Source organism: Rhineura floridana, chromosome 16 (assembly GCF_030035675.1).
Source record: "Rhineura floridana isolate rRhiFlo1 chromosome 16, rRhiFlo1.hap2, whole genome shotgun sequence".
Taxonomy (NCBI): domain Eukaryota; kingdom Metazoa; phylum Chordata; class Lepidosauria; order Squamata; family Rhineuridae; genus Rhineura; species Rhineura floridana.
The window spans coordinates 20706929-20731651 of NC_084495.1; the positions used below are offsets into that span (position 1 = coordinate 20706929).

Below are 24723 nucleotides of genomic sequence, written 5' to 3' on the forward strand. Positions count from 1 at the left end.
ATTGATGGCAAACCTGCACACGCAGTGCGCGCAGCCGCAAAAAACAGCAGAAAGAAAGGTAGGTGAAGCAGGGGAATGGTGGGCAGCTCTGAAGCTCCTGCCCTGCTATCCGCAGCAGCAATCCTGCCGTTGATTGTGGAAGGGGAGCACAGGGGCCCCCATGGGCCCCTGTAGCCCCAGGGGCCCTCGGCCAGTGCCCCACCTGGCCGCCCTTTAGAACCGACCCTGGTTATACACAATCCCGCTTTCAATACTGTTTGCATCTGCAAACATTTTGGGGAAGACATACCGCTTCATTTCCAATTGGTGCATTTCCTGTAGCTTCCTGCTGAAATCTTGTAAATATTCAAACCACAAGGGCATCTCCAGACTGTCACTATTTTACTGAAGGAATTCAATCACATATCTGAACTTCAGGTTTTCGCATTTAAAGTAGATTAAGGGACTCTGTCTCTCTAGCACAACAAATCCACTGAAAAAAAAGGTGGACTTTGTGCAGTTTGGAAAGTGATGGGGAAATGCACTGAAAAGTGTGGGATGAACAAATGACTAATGGGAAGACCACAGTCCAAAAGCAAATCTGAATGAATGTTCCTTGTCATATAACCACCCTGCCACAAATCAGAACGAATTCTCATAAGGACTGGATACAGTCTAACCTCCACATATGCTTTCTGCAAGGAAATCAGTCTGAATGGTTCAATAAATAGGTTGTTTGGAGGGCCCCCGTATGCAGGAGGGGGGTTGTCTTGCTTTTGTTATGCTATAGCACAAGAGTGCCCCTCCAAATGGCAATAATGCAGGTAACATTATGGGGAAGCATCGCAGAACAACTAATACAGTAGGGCCCCGCTTTATAGCGCTTTGCTTTATAGCGATTCGCTAATACAGTGGTCTCAATTAGACGCAATTAGACTAAAGCCCCACTCATACGGCGCTTGTTCCGCTTTTACTGCAGTTTTGGGGCATCGCGCGCCATTCTATTCAATCAGTTCCACTTTACAATGGTTTTCGCTTTACAGCGGGGGTCCGGAAAATAACCCGCCATATGAGTGGGGCCCTACTGTAAAGTGGAATGATGTGTGGATGGTCCAGTATAAATCCACCGCTAATGCACTACTATTGCATCGTTGACATGTTGCAGAATACACCTCCAAAAAAACACCAGTCTGGAGGAGGGGACCAATGACTGCTTGATGCAATGTCATATAACCTCCCTGCAAATAAATCAGAATGAATGCTCAGTAAATAGCAGGTGGACTAACCTTCCTGCAAACTTTGCGCAAAGAAATCAGGATGAATGCTCAATAAACAGATCATCTGGAAGTGACCCAGGTTCCCTGCAGGGAATACTGAAAATTCCTTGGCTTCACCACACCCTTTAGCACTGAAGGAAGGGGGAAAATGTCTTTGTTTTGGCCAAGAGGATTCTGTTCCCGTCACTAATGGTCTCCCACAGATTTTTTTACTGGTGTTTATGCTCAGTCCCACCTACAGGCACATGATGAAAAGCTCCCTCTCTCTTTCTGCCCTCTGCTTCTTTCCATCAGCCTCTTGCACTCTTGCGTGCCTGTCCACCACCTCTGCCTTTCTCTCTGTCTCTAAAATTTCTATAGTGAAATATTTGTGGGGCTGAAGCCTGCCTGGAAGCTATTGCAGAAGGCTTAGAAAACACCAGTTAAGAGCCTGCTGGATCAGGCCAGTGGCCCATCAAGTGCAGCATACTGTTCTCACAGTGGCCAACCAGATGCCCCAATGGGAAGCCTGCAAGCAGGGCCCAAGCACAACAGCACTCTCCTCTCCTGTGGTTTCCACCAACTAGTATTCAGAAGCATATTACCTCTGACTAGCAGCCATTGATAGCCTTGTCCTCCATGAATTTGTCTAATCCTCTTTTAAAGCCATCCAATTTACTGGCCATCACTGCCTCTTGTGGGAGCGAATTCCATAGTTTTACTATGCGCTGTGTGAAGAAGTACTTTTGTCTGTCCTGAATCTTCCATTCAGCTTCATTGCATATCCATGAGCTAGTGTTGCAAGAGAGGGGAAAAAACTTTTCTTCATCCACTTTCTCCATGCCATGCATCATTTTATACACTTCTTTCATGCCACCAGTTACTCGCCTTTTCTCTAAACTCAAGTTCCCCAAATGCTGCACCCTTTCCCCATAAGAGAGTTGCTCCATCCCCTTGATCATTCTGGTTGCCTTTTCTGAAGCTTTTCCAACTCTACAATACCCTTCTTGAGGTGAGGCGACCAGAACTGTACACAGTATTCCAAATGTAGTTGTACCATAGATTTGTAGAACGGCATTATGATATCGAGAGTTTTATTTTCAATACCTTTCCTAACGATCTCTAGCATGGAATTTGCCATTTTCACAGCAGCTATACACTGGGTCGATATCTTCATCAAGCTATCCACGATAACCCCGAGGTCTTGTTCTTTATCAGTTACCTCCAGTTCAGACCCCATAACCACATATATGAAATTAAGATTTGTTAGGGCAAGAACCATTTTCTTTCTGTTCTTAAAACGGGTGGGCAATCTTTTGGGGGTTGGGGCTGCATCCTTTTGGGAGAAAGTGGCTGGCAGACACACACCACCACTAGGCGTGGCCAAAGTCAAAAGTGGGTGGGGCACCTTTTCCCTCTCACTCCCCCCTCTCTTAGGGATGGAAAGTTCTGTCAATTTCACTTCCTTCCGTTTTTCATTTTTCTACTCTAAAATGCAGCTCTCCAGATTTCTCCAGCAATTTGTGGATTTTTTTTTAAATCCTCATGGAAATTCTCTTGGCATTTTAGTGTGAATTTCTCCTAATAAACACATTTTTGTAGGAAGTTCTGGCTTATACACATTTTAAAGCATTTTTTCATCATATAATGCATTTTTGTAAGTTATTTTCATGCATATATTCATTTTCATGCACACTTTTCCCTAACGTACGTATTTTTGTAAACAATGATGGTGAACTGCATTGCAAAATTCAGATAAGTGTGAATTTCGAAGGATGGCTACATTTTGGTTCTTGTGTTGTTTCGCAGAGTGCAAATTGAGCTTGAAATATGAACTGAAACAAATCTGTCGCACATCCCTACTCGCTCTAGTCATCTATAATCAATCCATTCTCATTCTCTCACAATCACACACACAAGCATCCCAATTCATCTCTTATATCAGGGAAGGAGGACAATGCAGCCTCACGTACACGTAGAAGCAAAGTATCAAAAAGCCCACCATGGACACCCTTTCCCTTTCATCCTGTATAGGCCTGGAAAGGCTCAGACGTGATGGAAATGCGGTCCCTGCATGCTCAAAACCACAACACATAATTAATGTGAGTAGTTTGCTGCTGCAGGATGTGGCGATGACCACCACCGTTGAGGCTTTTAAAAGGGATTTGGCAAATGCTTAGACGATGAGCACTCTATTGCTGGCTACTAAGCATCCATGGTCAGAGGCAGTGTATTATTATTTATTTTTATATAATTTGTTAGTCACCTCATATCTAGTGGTCTCTAAGTGACTTACAACACATTTTTTAAAAACTCACAATATAAACTGAATTTAAAAACATATACAAAATTTAAAACCCAAACAAAAAGGACTAAGACAACATACCGAAGGCCTGAGTGAAAAGGGAAGTCTTGGCCTGGCACCTAAAGACGGATAGAGAAGGCGCCAGGCATGCCTCGCTGGGGAGAGTATTCCACAACCGGGGAGGCCACCACTGAAAAGGCCTGTTCTCATGTTGCCACCCTCCGAGCCTCCTGTGGAGGGGACACATGAAGAAGGGCCTCAGATGACAAATGAAGGGTCCGGGTCAGTTCATACAGGGAGAAGTGGTCCTTGAGATCCTGAGCCACACAAAGCTTTATAGGTCAAAACCAGCACTTTGAATGTAAATCTGAACACCAGTAGCTGGGGAGGCAAGCAATGTGGGCGGGCTGCTGCCTTCATGTTCTGCTTGTGGAGGCATCTCATTGGCCACTGTGAGAACAGGATGCTGGACTAGATGGGCCCTTGTTGATTGGGAGCTTTTGTGCAATAAACCCGCTTCTCCCAAAAGATCAGACTTTTTGCAATAAGAAAAGTGATGGGAAAATGCACAGGGAAGTGTGGAATAACACTTACTTTGACGCAATGTTATCTAACCTCCCTACAAACAAATCACAATGAATACTTAATACATAGGTCACCTGGAACCGCCCTTAGAATCCTGATCATACCTCTTGGTTGTCTGAATAAAGAGGGGCAGGTGAATGTGTTGAAACTAACCTGCTGCACCAAGGTAAAATTTACATTTTTGCTCCGCCCACTTTTCCCTCTAACCCCACCCACCACTGGCATGTGGCCCTTGAAAGGCCGCCCAGGTGGAATTGTGGCCCTTGGTCTGAAAAAGGTTCCCTACCCCTGAGCTGGGACGACATGGTCTTTATCACTGTACGTCCCAGCATCTGAAATGTTCTACCTGGGAAGATAAGAATCTCTGCTAAATTTTCATAAAAGAATGCAGATCCTTTTTTAATTATTTCAGTTGGCTTTGGAGTGCTTTAGCAACTTGTGTTGCTTTGTTTTATTTCTTAAAACTTAATTTTAATGGTCTTGATCTGTTGTTTTGTTTTGCTGTTGTTTTTATTTCATTTTACTTTTAGTTATCGGTTTTGGAAAAAGCAATTTATGAAAATACCATAAACAAAGATAAATAAAAAAAACAACTGTTGAGGTTCTTACCTGAGACTGCGTATGGGAGGTGCTATTGCGACGAGATTGGCCTGTGGCATGCCACTCATGACATCTGGGGAGGGTGAAAGAGCATCCCTGCATGACCATTGGCTGCATTAGAACAGATGCTCATGAGGGCAGATCCTCTTTGGAACACTGGAAATAGAGGGGAGCAGAAGTTACTCAATTGCCTCATGGGATCCAGGAGACATTTGCCCTAATCCTTTCTTCAGCGTGATTACAGGACTTTGCCATCTTGTACTTTTGAAAACCTCTTTTTGGAGAGAATTATTGAGTCGAAAGGCACCTCAGAGGTCATCTAGTCCAACCTCCTGCTCACTGCAAGATCCATAGAAGCAACTATGGTCACATCTACACCATACATTTAAAACGCTCTTATACTACTTTAACAGTCATGGCTTCCCCTTGAAAGAATCCTGGGAATTGTAGTTTGTTAAGGGTGCTGGGAGCTGTTAGGTAGTTCTGTGGCATTTTAGGAGGCAAGCCTGTCTGCAGAATCCCATATCAATGGTACGCCAAAGGCCGTCTCACTGGGTTGTTGCAAGGATAAAATGGGGAAAAAGAAAATGATTTATGCCACCTTTAGCTCCTTGGAGAAAACATGGGATATAAATGTAATACTAAAGAAACTTTTGTCAATGAGTAAATTCGAGGGTTACAAGGATTCCTTTCCTGAAATGCAAAGTGTTGTTCGAGAAAAACCCCTTGCCCTTACAGCTTTAAACAACTAGAATGACGACTCTTCTGAGGTTTTTCGTTCCTCACCATTCAAGCTATGCCTGTTCCTTAAAGGGAGCCAACAGCGGATTATGAAGGCAGAGATGCCATCTGACGAGAATGGTGCCGTAACAGGCCTCACAAAACCAACTTCTGTTTAGGGCTTTTATTATGGAGTCTCCCTGGGAATCTCATTGAAATAACTGCATTTATGTTGGTTTTTATATAAGCAACAGCCAAAAAACCACAAAACCCAACCCTCAGTCTCATCCCATGCAAGGACTGAGCTGCCACTCGAGGGCCCGTTAGTGATGCCAAGGGATTTCTCTTTCACAATAAGATGGAAACAGGACTACATCTTTCAAGGCTCATCTCCATAAGCAAGGCTCATCCCCACCCGCAAGGTCCTAGAATATGTTTATTCAGAAGTAAATTCATGAATGATCCCAGTTACTGGACCTTTGATTACTCATTCCCTGGTAGCTCTTGGCTGCACAGTGGCCTTTAGTTAGCTGTTTCCTACTTATAACTCCTGCAATCCCAGAATTTTCTTATTTATTTATTTAATTTATTCATTCCACCATGAGGAAAAAACTAATTAAAGGGCTGGTTTTGGTTGGGAAGACTAATTATGCCAGGTGATCATGTTGTGCAAACATGGTGTAAAGGCAGCACAGAAAATTAAAAAAAAAAAACCCAAAGAAAATAATTAAAGAGCCAGTAGCAGTGAGACATCTTCACAGCGCTTTGCAAGGCCACACTGGATAGGCTGGACTTGGTACTACAATTGCATCCAAAGTCAAAAAAAGTCACGGCAAACGAGATGCAAAACTAGATGGGATGGCAATGGGGAAAAAAAAACCAGGATCCAATGATTTGTCAGTGACTATCCTCTGGTTCCTCTTTAATAACAGACAATTAATGATGTTAATTGCAGAGAAAATGGCTCACATGGGACAAACCTTGTTCAAGTGAACCAGTTTTGTTTTTGTATAGCATGTGGAGGCTTTACCACAAGGTGGTCACATGATGACCGGGCTGTCTTTATTTCAATCCTCCTGGATGCAAGTTTTTCACTCAGTTCACCCCAGTCAACCCTTCAGTTGTACAGCCCAGAACAAATCCAAAAAGGAAAACCTTCCAGAATTGCAAACCTTTAGAGCTCCTGCTTTCTCTGTGACCCAGCTAGCACATAAAGGAACATAGGAAGCTGCCTTATACTGAGTCAGACCATTGGTCCATCTAGTTTGGTGTTGCCTACACTGACAGGCAGCAGCAGAGTTTCAGGCAGGGGTCTCTCCAAGCCCCACCTGGAGATGCCAGGGATTGAACTCGAGACCTTCTGCATGCAAAGCAGATGCTCTCCCACTGAGCGATGGCCCTTCCCCACTGTTGTTGAACCACAACTCCCATCGGCCCCAGCAAGCATGGCCAATGGCTAGGGATGATGGGACTTGGGAGTTCAGCAACAATTTCCTTAGCATCTTCACTTAACTACAGTTCCCTACTGAGTCAGAGCACTGGTCAATCTAGCTCAGTACTGTTCACACTGACCGGTGGCGGCTCTCCAAAGTTTCAGGGAAGGGACTGAACCTGAGACTTTCTGCATGCAAGGCAGATGCTCTGCCACTGAGCTACAGCCTTCCCTCAAGCCTCTTTCCTTCTCGTCCTCAGCAGCAGAACTCTGCACCACTCCACTAGTACCATAATGGCCCCTCATGGCTGCCATACATATTGTTATTATTATTATAAATATATTTATACCCCGCCTTTCGGCCAAAGGCCCTCAAGGCGGCTTACAAAAAAAAATAAACACAAGTATACAAATACATCAATGAAAACAATACAACTTACAAAAATTAAACTAAATAACAAATAACATTATGAAGGGGGGAAAGTCCATACATACCCAACATGATAAGAAATCTAATAAAATAAAGGGTCTCTCCAGACTGGTTTTTTTGGTTGGGGGGGGGGTTCACCTAGGTTAATCCTTCAGTTGCACAGCCCATTGGGAGCGCTTCCAGACTGTCGCTATTTTGCAGATGGGATTCAATCACATCCTGGCAAATTCAGGCTACACAATTCAAGCTGGTTTGGAGCACTTGTGAATGAAACCCGTTTCCCCCAAAGACTGGACTTTTTGCAATAAGGGGAGTGATGGGGAAACACACGGGGAGGGAAGTGCGGGTAACGCCTGCTTTGACACAACATCCTCTAATCTCCCCACAAACAAATCATGATGGATGCTCATTAAATAGCAAATGTTGTCTCAACGCTCGGCAATCAAGGCAGGCCAAATGCTCATTAAACAAGTTGTCTAGAAGCAACCTAACACAATAGCACATTAGTGATGGATTTCTACTGGACCGTCCACACGTCATTCCACTTTATTGGTTATTCTGCAATGTTTCCACAATGTTGCTGCAGTGTTGCCATCTGGAGAGGTACTCTTGTGCTACAGCACAACAAAAGCAGGACACAAACACACATCCCTGGAGCATTTTGTAGTACAGAAAGTTACAGGATTTCGGCAGGAAGCTATGGGACATGCACCAGTTGGAAATGAAGCAGTATGTCCTCCCCGAAACATTTGCAGGCACACACATTGTTGAATAGGGTCAGAGGCAGCATGCTTCCAAACAGGCCCTCCCTTAGCATGTAGTTGGGAGCCCCCTATATTTGCTCTGGGTCACCGTCTTGGTCTTGGTTGAGTCGCCGTAGGTGCGCAGGCACCAGTCCTGGAACTGCCGGCCCATCTCACTGTCCCCGGGGTGGCTACCGCTCGCTGACTGCAGCAGGAGCGGTGGTGGCAGTGGCGGCTTCGGCATGGCGGGCAGGCGGGCACGCGAGCGAACCCCTGTGCCAGGCAGAGAGAAAGAGAGCAAGATAACGTTGCGCCCTGCCTGGCGTGGCGAAGGCGAGCAGGCAGGCAGGGAGGAGCCGGCTGGTGAGCAGATCACCAAGAGTGGGAGCCCCCCAAGGTGCGGGGCCCGGGGCAACTGCCCCGCTTCCCAGTGCCTAGGGGCGGCTCTGCTTCCAAATACCAGTTGCTGGAAAACACAGGAGAAGAGAGTGTTTTTGTACTTGGGTCCTGCTTGTGGGCTTCCGATAGGCATCTGGTTGGCTACAGTGAGAACAGGATACTGAACTAGTTGGGCCACTGGCCTAATCCAACAGTCTCTTCTTATGTTCTTATTAAAGCAGGATCATAAATCATCATGAATGATGCATCATACAAAGAGTGTCTGGAGAGGCCCAAAGAAACACATCAGCCTAATTGGGGTATCAGCAGCCAATGCAAGCAACAGGTGTACAAGACCTGGATGCCAGGTCAGGGCTTACATCCAGGCCTAACAGGATTCTGCAATGCTGCAACCACTATGGACAAATACAGCAGTTAGTAGCACTCAGTGCAGAATTCAGCACCCCAAAAATCTCAGCTTGCTTGCTTTCTATTTAAAAGCTACGATTCCAGCCCATAAGACGTGAGAACGTTTGTGCTAATACTTGGTGAAATATTAGAAGCTGCAACGGGATGAGGACTAGGTGAGATAAGGGGCGAGGCTACAGCACCCTCTACAGCAATTTGACCTTCTCTGCAGTGAGCAGGAAGAGAGTGCTAAATAGGCAAACACACTTGACTTGTATAATTTAGGCAGGTCACAGAATTCAGCTGAGAAATGGAACTGATTTGGGTTTTTTAAATGCAATGTTTATGCTAGATATAGCTCTGATCACTGCAGTGGAATATACCAGGTATTATGACTCCCATCAGCTAGGTCAAAGCCCAGCTTGAGGAATGGCCATAGTTTAGTGGTAAGAGCATCTGCTTTGCATGCAGAAGGTCCCAAGTTCAATCCTCAGCATCTCCAAGTAGAGCTGGAGAGAACCCTATCTGAAATTCTGGAGAGCGTCTGCCAGACAGGTAGACAATACTGAGCTAGATGGACCACTGGTAGATGACTCAATATAAGGCAGCTTCCTATGTAGAACCACATTAAGGCTGCCTGCAATCCTAAGCATGTCCACTCAGAAGGAGGCCTCCTTGATTTCAATGGGGCTTACTCCCAGGTAAATGGGGTGAGGACTGCATGAGTTTCATCCTTTTTCTTTAGGCTATCCCTAGCACATCATTTTCTGCACCGATTAGTAGGCTCAAGATTATCCAGCACTGTATGAAAAACCCAAGTTTAGTCTGAATGTAGCACAGGGAATCTGATATGTTATATATGGCAGGGATTCATATTTTATTTTACTCCTTCCAAAATGTTTTACTGAGCCCTCCTCTCTCCTACAGCAGATCCCAGCAACAACAGGGAGATGGATGCATTTTTCACACACTTCTCTTCACTTTTTGGCTCCATCATTCTGGACCCCCCTTCCCTATAGCGTGACAAGGCTAGATTTGTTTGGCTAGCTACACCTTGTTATCCAGGATTTACAATGGCATCTTTGTAGTTCTACCACAGGCATGGTGCCCAAAATCCATCTTTAAAAACAAAACAAAAAACTTGCTACATGCTCAAATTCAGTGCACTTTCTTTTAGCAAAACATGGGACGCTGTTTCACTGAGAGCCTGTTTGTATAACCCTGTTGGCTTGGCCAAGTCAGGAGCAAAACAAGGCGACACCCTTTCCCATTAAAAAAATAATTTCTAAAAGTATTGCATGCAAATCTGCCTTTTCATCCTTCTATCTATCCCAATATACAAGGAGTCCATTTATCTCTCAAACTTAAATGAGCATAAGTCCATTCCTCCAGGGACAGCAAATCCTTTTGCTGAATCACACTTAATTCAATGGGACTTGTTCCCACTAAGTAGGATTGCGGCCATAAGCTAGGAGTGGCAAATTTAATTTAGCTCAAGGGCCACACTGCCTTCCAGGGGCCACAGGGCAGTGGCAGGTGGGGGCAGAGGCACAAGTGAGTGGTGCCACAGGTGTGACCTTTACCTTTGTACAGTAGGCTACATTCTAGCCATGCAAAAGCCAGACGATTCTAAACATGCCCCTTCCCAATTCAGGAAAGCAAGAGGCCAGTTGTCACAGTGCAAGGAAACATTCCAACTAGGCAAAAACAATCAAGGAGGACACAGAGCAGGACCAATGAGGGATGGAGCCAGGAAGGAGACAATGGCCTGTGGGAAGTCCAGAGGGCCAGATACAGAGGCCTGGAGGACCACATTTGGCTTCTGGGCCCAAATTCCCCATTCTTGCCATAAGCATATCCATCTCTACAGCCGCTGACACTTTAGTGAACCATTCTTTGATTATAGCATGACTACTGTTTTCACCAGCTATAGCAGTACAATCTTGAAAAGTATCAAAAGGATAATGATGGTGATGATGATCAATATTTATTACACGCCCTTCACCCAAAGGTCGCAGGGTGGGTTGCAACAATTTTAAAATACAGTATGAAAACCAGCCTAAAATCAAAAAATAGGGTGGGCCCTACAAACATAGGTCTCAAATGTCAAAGGCCATTCGCCTAAAACTGTACAATGAAGTTGCCAGATGCACCTTGGTGGGGAGAGGGTTCCACAGCTTAGGGGCTGCCACAGAGAAGGCCCTCTCCCAGTCCACCATCCTCCAAACTTCCGAGGGTGGCAGAACTACCAAAAGGGCCCCCTCTGCTGATGTCAATGCCCAAGAAGTTCTGTAGGGAAAGGAGGCATTCTTTCACATATTAGGGACCGAAGTCATTGTGGGCTTTAAACAGTAGCATGAGCATGAGTTTAAATATAACAGCATATTGAAAATCATCATCCAAATAATTCTGGGGGGGGGGCAGTTAGGGGATCAGAGTTCATGACAACACCACAAGAAATATGAGAGATAATCCCTAATAAGATCAGAGGCCAGTATATGTGAAAACAACTCCATCCCCATTCAAAGTCCATTAGAAATTCAACTCAAGATGTGCTAGAGGAAAACAAAAAAAATGTTTTCTGGGCCTTTGAGGCCGTTATCCTGTGCATGCTTACTTGGGAGTAAGCTCCACTAAATCAGTGGAACTTACCTTTGAGCAAACATGCATAGGATTGTGCTGCTTATGAATTTAATGTCCCAGTCAACAGATGCACTGAGAGGCTCTGCTTCAGGTGTTGCCACCTTCCAAAGCAAGGTGGGCAGTGGCTCACTGAGCCTTCTCCATCGTGCTGCTGCTTTTATGGAATCATCTTCCCAAGGAGCTCTGCCTAGCAGCAACTTTGCCACCCTTTAAGCTCTAAACAAAGACACTTTCATTCTTCCTGCCTTTTTAAATGCATTGTTTTAGTATACTGTAAGTCAGCCTTTGCTATCCTGAACATTGGAACGTAAGAAGAATACAGAAAGCTGCCTTCTACCGAATCAGACCCTTGATTCCTCTAGCTCAGTACTGTCCGCACTGACTGGCAGTGGCTCTTCAGGTAGCCTCTCCCAGTCCAACCTGGAGATGCCAGGGACTGAACGTTGGACCTTCTGCATGCAAGGCAGGTGCTCCACCGCTGAGCGACAACCCTTCCCCGGTCAGATGTTTTCGACTCCAATTCCCATCATCCCTGGCCATTGGCCATGCTGGCTGGAGTTGATGGACGTTGGGAATCCAACAGCATCTAGAAGACCACAGGTTCCCCATCCCTGATTTAATGCATCTAATGAAATGCACTTTCTGCTCTGGTGTGCAAAAAGCTTATGCCACAATATATTTGCACTAGTTTTGTTGGACACTTTAAACTCCTTATTCTGACATATTCCTTTGTTCCTTGTTTGCTAAACTGTTGTACACCATCTATCACCCTGTTAAAAAGTTTCTCTCTCTTTCCTGCCTGAAGTTCTGCCATTCCTGACATCTTGAACATCCTTTCTTTTGCTACAGTACGTTCAGTTCACAGTTGCTGGTTAAATATTTATCCTCTTTAAAAACAAAGAACAGTCAAAATGTTATTATATTGACATTCACCTGGACAAGCAACATCACTCTCTCGGCTTTGAAATCCTGAGCTTGAAAAGCCAGAGGTGTATGCTGTATTTTGAACACTAGTTGATGCAATGAGGCCAACTTCTCACCTGGCTACCTATTTGTTTGGAGGCCAGGACACCTGATCTTTTCTGAACTGAAACCTCCAACTCCCATTTTTTCCAGGATCTCCTGGTATGAAAGGCAGTTCATACTTTAAAAAAAGGATGGCACAGTCCTCCCTATTGTGCAGCTCATATGCTTTTATTCCTATATCTCTGGCCAGTTTTTTTTACCAGTTCCATGCACTAAGTGTCTATTCTTACAACACAATTAAATGTGCTTACCCTGTACTAAAGGTGCACGTCAAACTCACAAAACTCTTTGCTTAAAAATAAAGGATGACTGCTTGACCCGCATTAACATTCTTGCGTGTGTTATGGAGATACTAACAAGGAGCCAAAACAATTGTGTTTAACGTCTATTCTACTGCTTTATTCTTCACGATTCAACTGCAATAAACAAAACCAAAAAAGCGGTGACTGTGAAAAAGAAACCACAACAAATGCTTTTGGTACCCTGTAATAATCACAGCAACATTTGATACCCTGTAATAATCACAGCAACGCAGGTCAGATGGTCATGCTTGATTCTTAAGTATAGGGATTTGTGAGTTTGGTGTGTGTGCTTATTAGTACTTAGGCCCATTTCATTGCTTTCATAGAATCATGGAATAGTAGAGTTGGAAGGCCATCAAGTCCAACCCCCTGCTCAATGCAGGAATCCAAATCAAAGCTTTAAAGAGCAAAGAATGAGCAGACCTTCAAATCTTGCTCTGACTACCTTTTCCAACATTTTTGCCTTAATGAAATCTGACATGCCCCCCGCCGGAGTCAAAGTGCCCCCTCCTGACTTTTTCCTCTGTCTTTTCTTATTTGATTGCCAACTTTGGGCGGGCGGGCAGGCAATGACCACATACCCTACTCCGAAGCTGTTGGGCACACACCATTAGCTTCTAGAGCAGCAGTTTTTAACCTTTTTGGGGGGCTCACAGAGCCCTTTGAGGCTTTGACAAAACCTATGGACCCCCACAAATAAACAAATGGAATTTTTTTTGTGCCTGGTTCATGGGTCCCCTGAAGCCTTCAGGTTTCACAGCCATAGGTTAAGAACTCCTATTATAGAGGCTCACTATCGATTATTTTTTACACTTCCTCCTCCCCCGCCACAAGCCTCTAATATTTAATTCATTTTCCTTTTTCTCAAGGATCACCCCTCAGATCTTCCAGGGTGTTGCCTGCAATGGATCCCCCAAGATCTCTTTGTTGCCTCAGAAGAAGATGCTAAGTAAACTTGGGGCCTTCATTCCATGATCCCCCCTCCACCCACCCCCCTTATCAAGGCAATCATTTTGTTATTACAGATTTTCTCTTTCTTGGGAGATTTGCGGGGAGGAGGGGGGAACGCAAAGAGCGGGCAGTTTATTGTTCAACACTATGCACAGGCAGAATCTTGCGAGATTAATTCGGCTAGTCCTCTGGAATGTATCAGAATGGGCAGGAAAATAATCTGGGCAAAACTGGCACTCATCTAGGAGGAAATTCTCAAGAGAAAAAGAAACTGAAATGCAAAGGGTTTTTTAGGGGGTATTTCTAAGATGAGAGGCCCCTCCCCTTCTCAGCTGTTGAGGACACAGGGCGAGCAGAGATGATGGGGATGCGATTGGTGATGGTGGGGATGTCTTTGTAAGGCTGGCTCAACCTCGATCCTTTATGATCGTCTTCTGCAAGTATCGATGGTGGTGGGCCTACCTTGTTTTCTTTCTAGGGATGGGTGGGTGGGTGGCGGGTGACAGGGCTGTCGTTGGCCGGCTCAGCAAAGGAGGTGCCGGTCCCCCCCGTGCCAAAGCAGCATACTGAGGTTTGGGAGGCAATCCCAGCTCCAGCAGATCGGCGGCGGCAGGAAGTAGAGGCGAGCCAGCAGATCACTTTCTGGCGGCAACAGCAGCAACCGTCAAAGCGAAAACGCTCCTCCTGGACCAGGAGAGGAGAGAAGGATGGGGAAGAGAGAAGGGAGGGAGACGCAGCAAGCGAGAGAAGCCGAAAGACGCGCCCCGGCGAGGAAGAGGAGGAGGAAGAGGAGGGATCGGCCCCCCTGCGTGACCCCGGAGACTCTTTTCTCGCTCTCCCTTTCTCAGCTGGGAAACAGGCTGAGCTTCCTCGCAGCCTTACGGAAGCGAAGCGTGCAGCGACGGGGCGTTCCCTTGCCGCTATTCGCACGTGCCCTTCCAGCTAGCACGGTCTTGCATGAGACGCTGAAATGCAACAGGTCACGAAGGTGTGCTCTGCCTTACACCCCTCCCCCCCAAATCATCCTCATCCTCATCACTTGCTCTGCAAGGTAGGAACAGCGTCATCGGCTCGGCTGGATTTCTGCTCAGCACCCAGCTGCTGAAAAAACACAGGAGGCCTGACATAGGAAGCTCTTAGGAGAGCCAGTGTGGTGTAGTGGTTAGAGCAGCCTTTCCCAACCAGTGTGCCTCCAGATGTTGTTGGACCACAACTCCCATCAGCCTCAGCCAGAATTGCCAATGGTCAGGAAAGATGGGAGTTGTGGTCCAACAACATCTGGAGGCACACTGGTTGGGAAAGGCTGGCTTAGAGTGTTGGACTATGACCTGGGAGACCAGGGTTCGAATCCCCACACAGCCATGAAGCTCACTGGGTGACCTTGGGCCAGTCACTGCCTCTCAGCCTCAGAGGAAGCAATGGTAAAAACACCTCTGGATACCGCTTACCATGAAAACCCATTTCATAGGGTCGCCATAAGTCGGAATCGACTTGAAGGCAGTCCATTTCATACCGAGGCAGACCATTGATCCATCTTAGCACAGTGTAGCCAACACTGACTGGCTGTGGCTCTCCTGGGTTTTAGAAAGGGTGTCTCTCCCAGCCCTACTGGGAGATGCCAGGGACTGAACCTGGGACCTTCTGCATGCAAGGCAGATGCTCTCCCACTGAGCTATGGCCCTCCCCCAGCAGTTGTTGAACTACAACTCCCATCAGCCCCAACAAGCATGGCCAATGGCCAGGGATGATGGGAGTTGTAGTTCAGCAACATCTGGCTGGCCAAAGGTTCCTTATACCTGGATTAGAGTGTGTGATGGTGGAGGTGCAGCAGGCGCTCAGTGGGTTAGACGCCACCTAGAACTACTAACCAAACTTCCATCCCATGTAAGCACAAACATGACTCAATCATGAGAATCAGGTAAACTACAGTGGGCTTAAATTCAAGCATAAAGTGAATCTTTGGCTGTAAACAGAGAGTATTCCCAAATCATTAAGCTATTAAGTGGCCTCCAATTTGAAAAGGGACAGAAGACTTGACTTCTCAGCAAGCTCCTCTAGCTGCCTCCAGCAATTGAACATGATGGAAAGGGAGCCAGTATTCACTTGACAGTGGCATTGTAAGCAGGGCAAGATGAAGAGTTCCTCCAGGCAACCTTTTTATTTTGCAACCCTGATGATTTGGGCTCATGCTCAAGGCATCTATACGAGATCCCACTTTCAATACTGTTTGTGCCTGCAAATGTTTTGGGGCTTCATTTCCCATTGCTGGATGTCACTGTAACAGCCTGCTGAAATCCTGTAACTTTAATACAAATATTCCAGTTTATTTTTTGTCCTGCTTTTATTGCAGCATAGGAGCAGCCCCTGTCGATGGCAACAATGAGGTAAGATTGGGGAAGCATTGCAGAACAACCAATAAAGTAGAATGATGCATGGATGGTCCAGAATAAACCACCACTACTGCACTATTACTGCATCAAAGCTATGTTGCAGAATACGCCCACAAAACACACACATCAGAAACAGCTTTAAGGGGCTGTAGTAGGGCTAGGATGGTCAGAAATCACAGAATTGAACGAACCAAAGCTTGTCAGGCAGCAGCCATAGGGAAAAAAGTATCATAGGTTCGTTTAACACAGTAGTAGTCTTCACACCTTTCCAGATCCAAGAGTCATCTTTAGCCTGAATGTGAAGCAATAGGATCCCAGACCTATCTTAACTTTGAAAATGTATGTGTCTCACAGCACCTATCTATACTACAACCATATTGCATGTACATGTGTTCTTAAAAAACCCAGTAATCTCCCCACTCAAGGTAATTCCCAAATTCCTTAGGGGGAGAAGAGTTTTCTAACAATTTTCTTAATATCTTCACTAAACAACAGTTCCCAGGATGCTTTAGAGAACTCCAACCTTTAAGAGTGTAATATCTAAGTTTTTATTATTTATTTATTTAATTTATTTATTAAATGTATATCCAAGTAGGAGCCCAGTTGGAGTGGACTCCTTGAAATTAATGGACCTAAAATTACTAAAGACCATCTATTTAAATGAATTTACTCTGACTATGCTTAACATTGGATGTCCCCCAGGATTGTATTATACAGCCATGAGTGGCCGTATACTGCAGCCAGCATGGCTTTTTCACATTCCATAATGTTAAATTGAAAATACCCCCCATGCCATTCTGCTGCTTCCCATAAACTCATTTCAAAACAAAACCTTACCAAACTTAGTCCTGAACTCAGAAAAGCTTAACACTCTAAACTTTCATGACGTTACACAAAACAGAGAAAATCGAGAGTTCATTGTAAAAAGAGACAGAAAAAAACCAGACTCCTTTTGGACTTTTTTCTGTCAGAGTTCTCATAATTTGTTGGAATTAATTAAAAATCAGCCATGTTCACAGAGTACCTGTAATCCTATTATTGACCTTGCCCCATACTCTGACCATCTTCTGCAGTTTAAAAGTAAAAAAAAATGCCTGGCCAATTTTTAATTAATTTAAGAAATTTAGTATTGGAGTAAATGATAAGCCTGGCCATGCTCTGTAGGAACAGTCAGTGATCTAAAAGCCAGACTGACAGCTGCTTGTCTTGCCTAATCAGGGGGCCACACCCAGACCACACCTTTGTTTCACTTAGACAGTCATGGCTTCCCCCAAAGAATCCTGGGAAGTGTAGTTTGTGAAGGATGCTGAGAGGAGACTCCTGTTCCCAACAGAGCTCTAGTGACCAAAGTGGTTTAACAGTCAGCGCTCTTATTGAAGCTCTGTGAGGGGAACAGGGCATCTTCTAGCAATTCTCAGCACCCTTCACTAACTACACTTCCCAGTATTCTTTGGGAGAAGCCATGACTGTCCAAAGTGAAATAAAGGCCTGGTGTGGATGTGGCCAGGGACAGCTTTGGTTTACATTTGGGTGGGAGACTACATGTGTTTGCTGTAGAATAAAAACGTGGGAGAAATGTTGAAAAACAGTGATCCTGTTCACTGTGTTTTCTCTTTGGAAAGGAAAGGACCTTCCCTTCTGCCCAGTGTCAGCCCACCCGGTCTCCTCCCCTCACGCCGGTCAGTTTCACCTATCCTAAGCATGATTGCACAGGAATAAATCCCATTTAACTCAAAAAGCATGCAAATGATCAAACCTGCCCTCCCCTCCTCTCCCCTTCTGCCCCTTCCCTTGCCCCTCCCCCTCTGCCCCTTCCCTTGCCCCTCCCCCATGGTCAGTTTTACCTATCCTATGATCACACAGGAGTAAATCCCATTGAACTCAATAAGCACGCAAATAATCAGACCTGCCTTTCCCCTCTTCTCTCCTCCTCCCTTCTTCTCCCTCCAGCTCTCCCTCCCTCTTCTCCACCCCCCCCTATGGTGAGTGGTGCCAACATCTACAATCAGCCCAAATAACAGAAACAAGACATGCACTGTGGTGATCTTGTTTTAGCAGGGAGGAAGCAACAGTATTAAGAGAGTTGATACAGTTGAGATAGTCACTTTAAGTATGTTTGATTTTCTTTGCAATTTTAATGAAATTTCCTAGAGTAAATCTTTTTTTTTGCTTCTGTTTCTGTGAATACTGTATGTGAAGTACAACAACACTTTGCGACACTAAAAAAAGCTACAAAAACAATTGTGGAATAATGGCACTGACTGTTCTGCAGAATAGTTTCCTATGGACATGAGAGCATATTTATTTATTTATTTATTATTTCAATTTATATACCGCCCTTAGCGAAATAGCTCTCAGGGCGGTGAACAAACAAAATAAAATACAATATATCACAATAAAAATACAAAACATATACAAACAAACAACGAAAAGCACAGCAAAAACAAAATAAATACTACAAAAATTAAAATACAGATTAAAAGATTAAAAAAGTTAAGAAGATTAAAATGCCTGGGAGCATAAAAAGGTCTTTACCTGGCGCCGAAAAAATGGAAGTGTAGGCGCCAGGCGTACCTCTTCGGGGAGGCTGTTCCACAACTCAGGGGCCACCACAGAAAAGGCCCTAGATCTCGTAACCACCCTCCGGGCTTCCCGATGGGTTGGTACCCGGAGGGCCTTAGATTCTGAACGAAGTGAACGGGTAGGTTCATAGCGAGAGAGGCGTTCCACAAGGTATTGAGGTCCCACGCCGTGTAAGGCTTTATAGGTCAAAACCAGCACCTTGAATCTCACCCGGAAGCAAATAGGAAGCCAGTGCAGACGCGCCAGGACAGGTGTTATATGCGAAGACCGACTGGTCCTCGTCACTAATCTGGCAGCTGCATTCTGCACCAGCTGAAGCTTCCGAACTGTCTTCAAGGGCAGCCCTACATAGAGCGCATTACAGTAATCCAATCTTGAAGTTACCAGAGCGTGGACAACGGAGGCGAGGTCGTCGCTGTCCAGATAGGGGCGTAGTTGGGCTACCAGACGAAGATGGTAAAACGCATTCCGTGCCACCGAGGCCACTTGGGCCTCGAGAGACAAGGAAGAGTCGAGAAGAACCCCCAAACTACGTACCTGTTCTTTCAGGGGGAGTGTAACCCCATCCAGAACAGGGTAAGCATCCACCATCTGAGCAGGGAAGGCGTTCACCAACAATGTCTCGGTCTTGTCTGGATTGAGTCTCAGTTTATTAGCTCTCATCCAGTCCATTATCGCGGTCAGGCAACGGTTCAGCACATCAACAGACTCACCTGAGGAAGATGAAAAGGAGAAATAGAGCTGCGTGTCATCAGCGTACTGATGGCAACGCACTCCAAAACTCCTGATGACCGCACCCAGCGGCTGCATGTAGATGTTGAAAAGCATGGGGGACAAGACCGATCCCTGGGGGACTCCACAATGGAGAGTCCATGGTGTCGAGTGATGTTCCCCAAGCACTACCTTCTGGTGACGATCCGCCAAGTAGGAGCGGAACCACTGCCAAGCAGTGCCCCCGACACCCAACTCCGCGAGTCTCCCCAGAAGGATACCATGGTCGATGGTATCAAACGCCGCTGAGAGATCAAGGAGAATCAACAGAGTCACACTCCCCCTGTCCCTCTCCCGACAAAGGTCATCATACAGGGCGACCAAGGCTGTTTCGGTGCCGAAACCGGATTGAAACGGATCTAGATAATCGGTTTCATCCAAGAGCGCCTGGAGTTGGCAGGAGCATCTGTTTGCACAAGATGAAACAGTGGGAGGTGAAATATATTCTAGCAAAATTCTAGGTGTGTTTTTAATTGATCATGCCCACCTTCCCTTAAGTGGAGTGGTTTAAGCATAGCAGGCTGAAAACACATCTTGCGCAGGTCAAGTTTGTTTTTTCCAACAGCTGGAGTCATTGCTTAAGTAGCAACATATTGTAATCAGTCTGATTTTACATCAAACTGCAGTTTCAGATTCAACTATTAATGCACCCAGAATAGGAATAGAAATAGAACATAACCTCCCATTTGAAACACAAAAGGCTGTCTTCACCACCATGACATTGACCAATAAAAAGGCTCTGAAATTAATAAACATAAATTTGACAGATTTCTAGGATGAATGAGAGAAATATAATTTTCTAGGTTAGATTCTCTGTAGAAACAGTAGTAACACAGGAAAAAAGCAAAGTAAGAAGAATGCCAACAAACACACAAAAATGTAATTCCCCATCTCTGGAGACTGCAGGTGTTGCCACCACTCACCCTATGCTCAGAGGCACGTTACCAAATTCTTCTAAGCTACACAGGAAGTGGGTTGGACTGTGAAAGACCAACTCAAATTGTGTTTGCATTTTTACAAATTTGTAGGGCAGGACAAATCTCAGAGAGAGGTCAGGTCTCCTGCTCCCCTGGTGCATTCTCTATAGCTGCCTAATTTCCCTGCTTTTTAAAGTTTGATATAAATATCTGTTGGCTATAGGTACATTCTTAAACTGCAAGGTTTTTTGCCTGTTAGTGAATACATTTGTATACGATATATCCTCCATGTACAATCCGTCTTTATCCTTCTATGTGTATGTGGATTTTAAAAAAAGGTTATATTGCTACTGATGTGTGTACAATACACCTAAATAAGGCTGCAATCCACTAGTTGAAGATCCATGGCAGAGAAAATGGGATAGGATGCATCCATGAAGTAGTTGCTTCAGTTTTATTGCTGCATAGATTGACGTTCTTAAGCAGCCCAAAATAAATACTTGCAGAAACAAGTCTTTGTAAAGGCACCACTACAACCCTAAACAGTTGTAAGAAACTGATGGTGCGTCTTTGGCAAAGCATCCAATTGCACTGGTGTGGGGACACTTTATTTTATTTATATCCCACCCTTCCTCCCAGCAAGAGCCCAGGGTGGCACCTTGTGCAGAAGAACATTCAATCATGCAGGCTCCTGCTTGCAGTCTAAAGTGGCACATCCCAGGCTCTGGTCAGCCACCTTATTTGCTATTTACAAGAACAAGGCCTTAATCCAGAATTGTCTTGAACCTGAATGGAAAGGCTGTGCATTGCACAAAAGGTGCTTACAGAGCAAATAGTTCAGTGACTTATGAAGACAAACCAAACCACAAGCTGCAATATGTTACACGCCAGACAAAAATAAACCCAGAGTTGCTATTAATCTGGTCTGGGGAAAAGATTTCAAGTAGCGGGGCTTAAGCCATTCCCTTCTGTAGCAGTTATAAGCAATTAAAGAGACCTTGGGAAGCCACCCATTGGCAGGCTTCACTTAAGCAGTTCAGTTTTCCAAGTGGCTCCAGCTGCACCCCCTTCTAAATGTGCGGCTCCTGATTTATTCATGGCATTAGGAATGCAAAACACAAGCACGAGGAAGTAGGCCAACATGAGAAGAGAGCCAGAACATACAGCAAGCAGTTTTACCATTCTAGCAGAAAGAAAAAGAGAAATCATTAACTCCTTAAAACAAGGCTCAACAGATTGGAACAGTCTGTACAAGAGGAAGATGAGATGCTCCGCAAAAGAATAAAAATACAAATTTTTCCTCTCCAAAAAAAGACTGATTAACAGATGGAAAGAATAACATGGCTTTGGAAGCAGTTTGTAAATGCCTTAGGGCAGAGTTAAACTACTTCCCAGATGCAGGCTGTACACAATGAATACTGAAAAAGTCTGTGCTACAGAATGCGAGAGAGGTCTGACCCTCCAGTCACTGCTGCTGCCCATCTGCCACCAAAAGCTTACTGAAACAAAGGGAAAACATGCAACAGCACTGCTTGCTTGGAACACTCCACATCTTCAGTTCAGTACTTTGATTGCCACCTCTGGAATCACAGCAGTTTAAGAGCCTAGTTGTACAGTGACAAACTGGCCAATACATGCAGTCGCTGCTCTATAATAAAAACCTTTGATTTTTTCAGCAACAGAATGTGGTTTACAGCTGAACACCTGCTAGTGCCTTCCTGATTGCAATATAATGAACCCCCCAAATTAAACGCTAGGAGACAAAGAACGTAACAAAAACATCATCTGCACACTGTTTCCAGTGATGCGCACTGGGTTATCAGCAACTGTTATGCGTGGGTGAAAGCGTGCACTTGATTATATGTTGCTGCTGGATTTGCCAAGGACCATGCTGCTATGCCCTCAAGGCTGCGCAGCTTTGCTCCCTTTCGCCAAAAGGCAGTACATGCACCAGGCAGAACCAAATTCCACACTTTGAGCCAAATCAACAGGTTAGGCAAGTATTAGTGAGCAGCATTATATGAAATAAAACATCTGACTACTTTATTCTGAATCACAAATTGGACAAGTCATACCATTGGAGCCAAGTGGAAACAAATTAGGAGGTAGGATGAGAACATGGAGAGCAGTGTAAGAGATAAAGGCTACAACAAGTATTAGAACCTTTTGAGCCCTGCCAGCTATTTCAAACACTTCTCCAATACTATGACCAGATTTGTTTTTGTTAACAATTTTAAAACAGTAAACTCAGGAATCCAAATTCTTTGGCAGATTCCAGTTTTGTACATGCAAGTCTGCAAGCTGCCAGTGCTTTATTTTTAGGTTATTCTAGTTTATGTATTGTTAATTTATTTTTATTCTTCTTCTGCAAGTCATCTTGGGGGTTTAATGCAGAAAGGCCTAATAGAGTAGTTAAGCACAAGCAAAACACAAGCTGTTGTGCACAAAAATGCTATTTGGATGAGAAAAGGGCTCATCCAGATAGCTATAATTTTACAAACAGAATATTAGTCCACTCTTTCTGACAGCTACAATCCAGATGCATGGACAGCTTTAGTCCTCACTGATGCCCACAGCAGATATTAATATGGGATATGTCTACATTGCAGGCTTCTGGCTTTCATTGCAAGGATATTGCCGGGGTCAGAAGGATATCTGTCCTTTCTCCGGATGCCTAACATGATGCCTGCATGCTTCAGCACTAAACCAGTGGTATGGAAAGCTATGCTGTTGTCAAATGGGAATCACCAGTGACTAGGTGGTATGGTCCCTAACAAATCAAAGGAGAAAATGTTGTAGGGATGATATCACAAGAGGCTTACAGAGGAAGTTGAAGGCTTTTTCTGATGTAATCACGGAACACATTTGAGAAATGAAAATGGAGTTAGAGATAGTTTTTTTAAAAAGGCACACTAGTGTGAACATTAAGTTGTCAAGAGAAATATTCAGTTCCTACAAGTGTACCCTACACCCTCAGAGGGAACAACTGGAAAAAAGTTGCCAATAACTTAATCGGACACAATAAAAGCAGAAAGCATATAAATTACTGAACACATATTGTATAAATATCTACTATACAGTTATGTACATAGCTAAAAACACACATAAGAAAACTGCCATTTAGCCAGCCATTACAACAGCTCCAGGGTCTTTGAGGTATCAACAAGGCGTGAAATGCAACACCAAGGTGTTCTAGCTGCTGCCATGTTTACCCAACACAAGGTTAAGGCTGGGAATTCTCATTAGCATTACCACTCTCCTTAATGTTTCGGTTTACTGACAGAAATAATGTCTCTCATTTCCTGAGGTGGAGAAAAGGATAGTGACCGTTGGGCAGGCTGTGTTTCCGTCTTAAGTGTTTACTTTAGTCAAAAAGTCTCCAAAAGAGAGAAGGTTCAGTGTTGCACAGACCAGCTCAGCAAGGACCTCCAGACTTCCCAATTGCTGAATCAGGAAGTCAGCTCCATGAAACAAAGGGACTGTCTTCACAAAAATGGGACTCCAACATCCAATGTTTTAGCTTGGCTGTCCAGAAGAGTCTGCAAGAATCACTCTTTTGATCCTGTTCACTTGCTTGCTTTTGTTTGAGAAGATTGAGAGACCCGGTTGATGCTATTTTCAATGAAGAGTTTCAGGCCTTGTAACTCTTGGGAGTAGAGAAATTCCATGTACCATTCCCACTGTCTCCCCTGCAGATAAAGTATTTATGTATTTAATTTATATCCTGCCCTTCCTCCCAGCAGCAGCCTGGTATTAAGCATTACAACTATTAAGATTGTTACACCAATTCAGCTGTATTGGATTCTTTACCACACAGTGTCCTCTCATTTCCTCTCCCACTGCCCAGCACTTGCAGGCCAGTCCACACTGCAAAAGCTCAGCATAGCCATGACGCTAACATGCTGTGACACGAACTTGGTGATGGGGAATGAGCTATCATCATGCAGCCTCCTCCTCATGAGTCAGTTCACATATGGCAGTTTCAATTAGCTATCAACAGGTATTCCTCTTTGCAGCAGAGCAGAGTTTATGCAAATACAGAACACGCCTTGATGCCAGTACACCTATTAGCTCCCTCTGAAATTTTATATTCTAATTGATACTGGAAAACAAGCAACAGAGATCCAGTTAAGACCTCTTAGCCATTAAGGGAACCACTGCATCTGTTTGAATTCTAGGAAAAGTAACTTTTCAGGCCAAGGACTTGCCACAGCCAGAGATGTGGCACCAAATGCTTGCCATTTAATTGTTTCTCTTCATGAGAAAACACATTGTGGACACAGCTACAGCTTGTGAGTGCAAAG

The 24723-nt window shown here is 44.7% G+C and overlaps 2 protein-coding genes across 10 annotated transcripts in view; both read right to left on the reverse strand.

Annotated features, from left to right (window-relative positions):
- The window catches only part of DRP2 (dystrophin related protein 2), a 60675-nt gene extending 45990 nt beyond the window's left edge, over positions 1-14685 (reverse strand). For 2 of the 5 annotated variants that reach the window (XM_061598542.1, XM_061598549.1), the window contains exons 1-2: positions 14221-14685; positions 4735-4881 (exon numbers count right to left, since the gene is read on the reverse strand). In XM_061598542.1, the coding sequence (XP_061454526.1) occupies positions 4735-4842 (108 nt within the window). In that variant the 5' untranslated portion in view covers positions 4843-4881; positions 14221-14685. Of the gene's footprint in view, positions 1-1840; positions 1860-3621; positions 3650-4734; positions 4882-14220 lie in introns of those variants that run through there. The other 3 variants (XM_061598544.1, XM_061598548.1, XM_061598546.1) reach the window with 3 other exon arrangements.
- A 7750-nt stretch (positions 14686-22435) lies between these two features.
- The window catches only part of CENPI (centromere protein I), a 41583-nt gene continuing 39295 nt past the window's right edge, over positions 22436-24723 (reverse strand). For all 5 annotated transcript variants that reach the window (XM_061598760.1, XM_061598759.1, XM_061598757.1 and 2 more), the window contains one exon: positions 22436-24108. In XM_061598760.1, the coding sequence (XP_061454744.1) occupies positions 23986-24108 (123 nt within the window). In that variant the 3' untranslated portion in view covers positions 22436-23985. The remainder of the gene's footprint in view (positions 24109-24723) is intronic.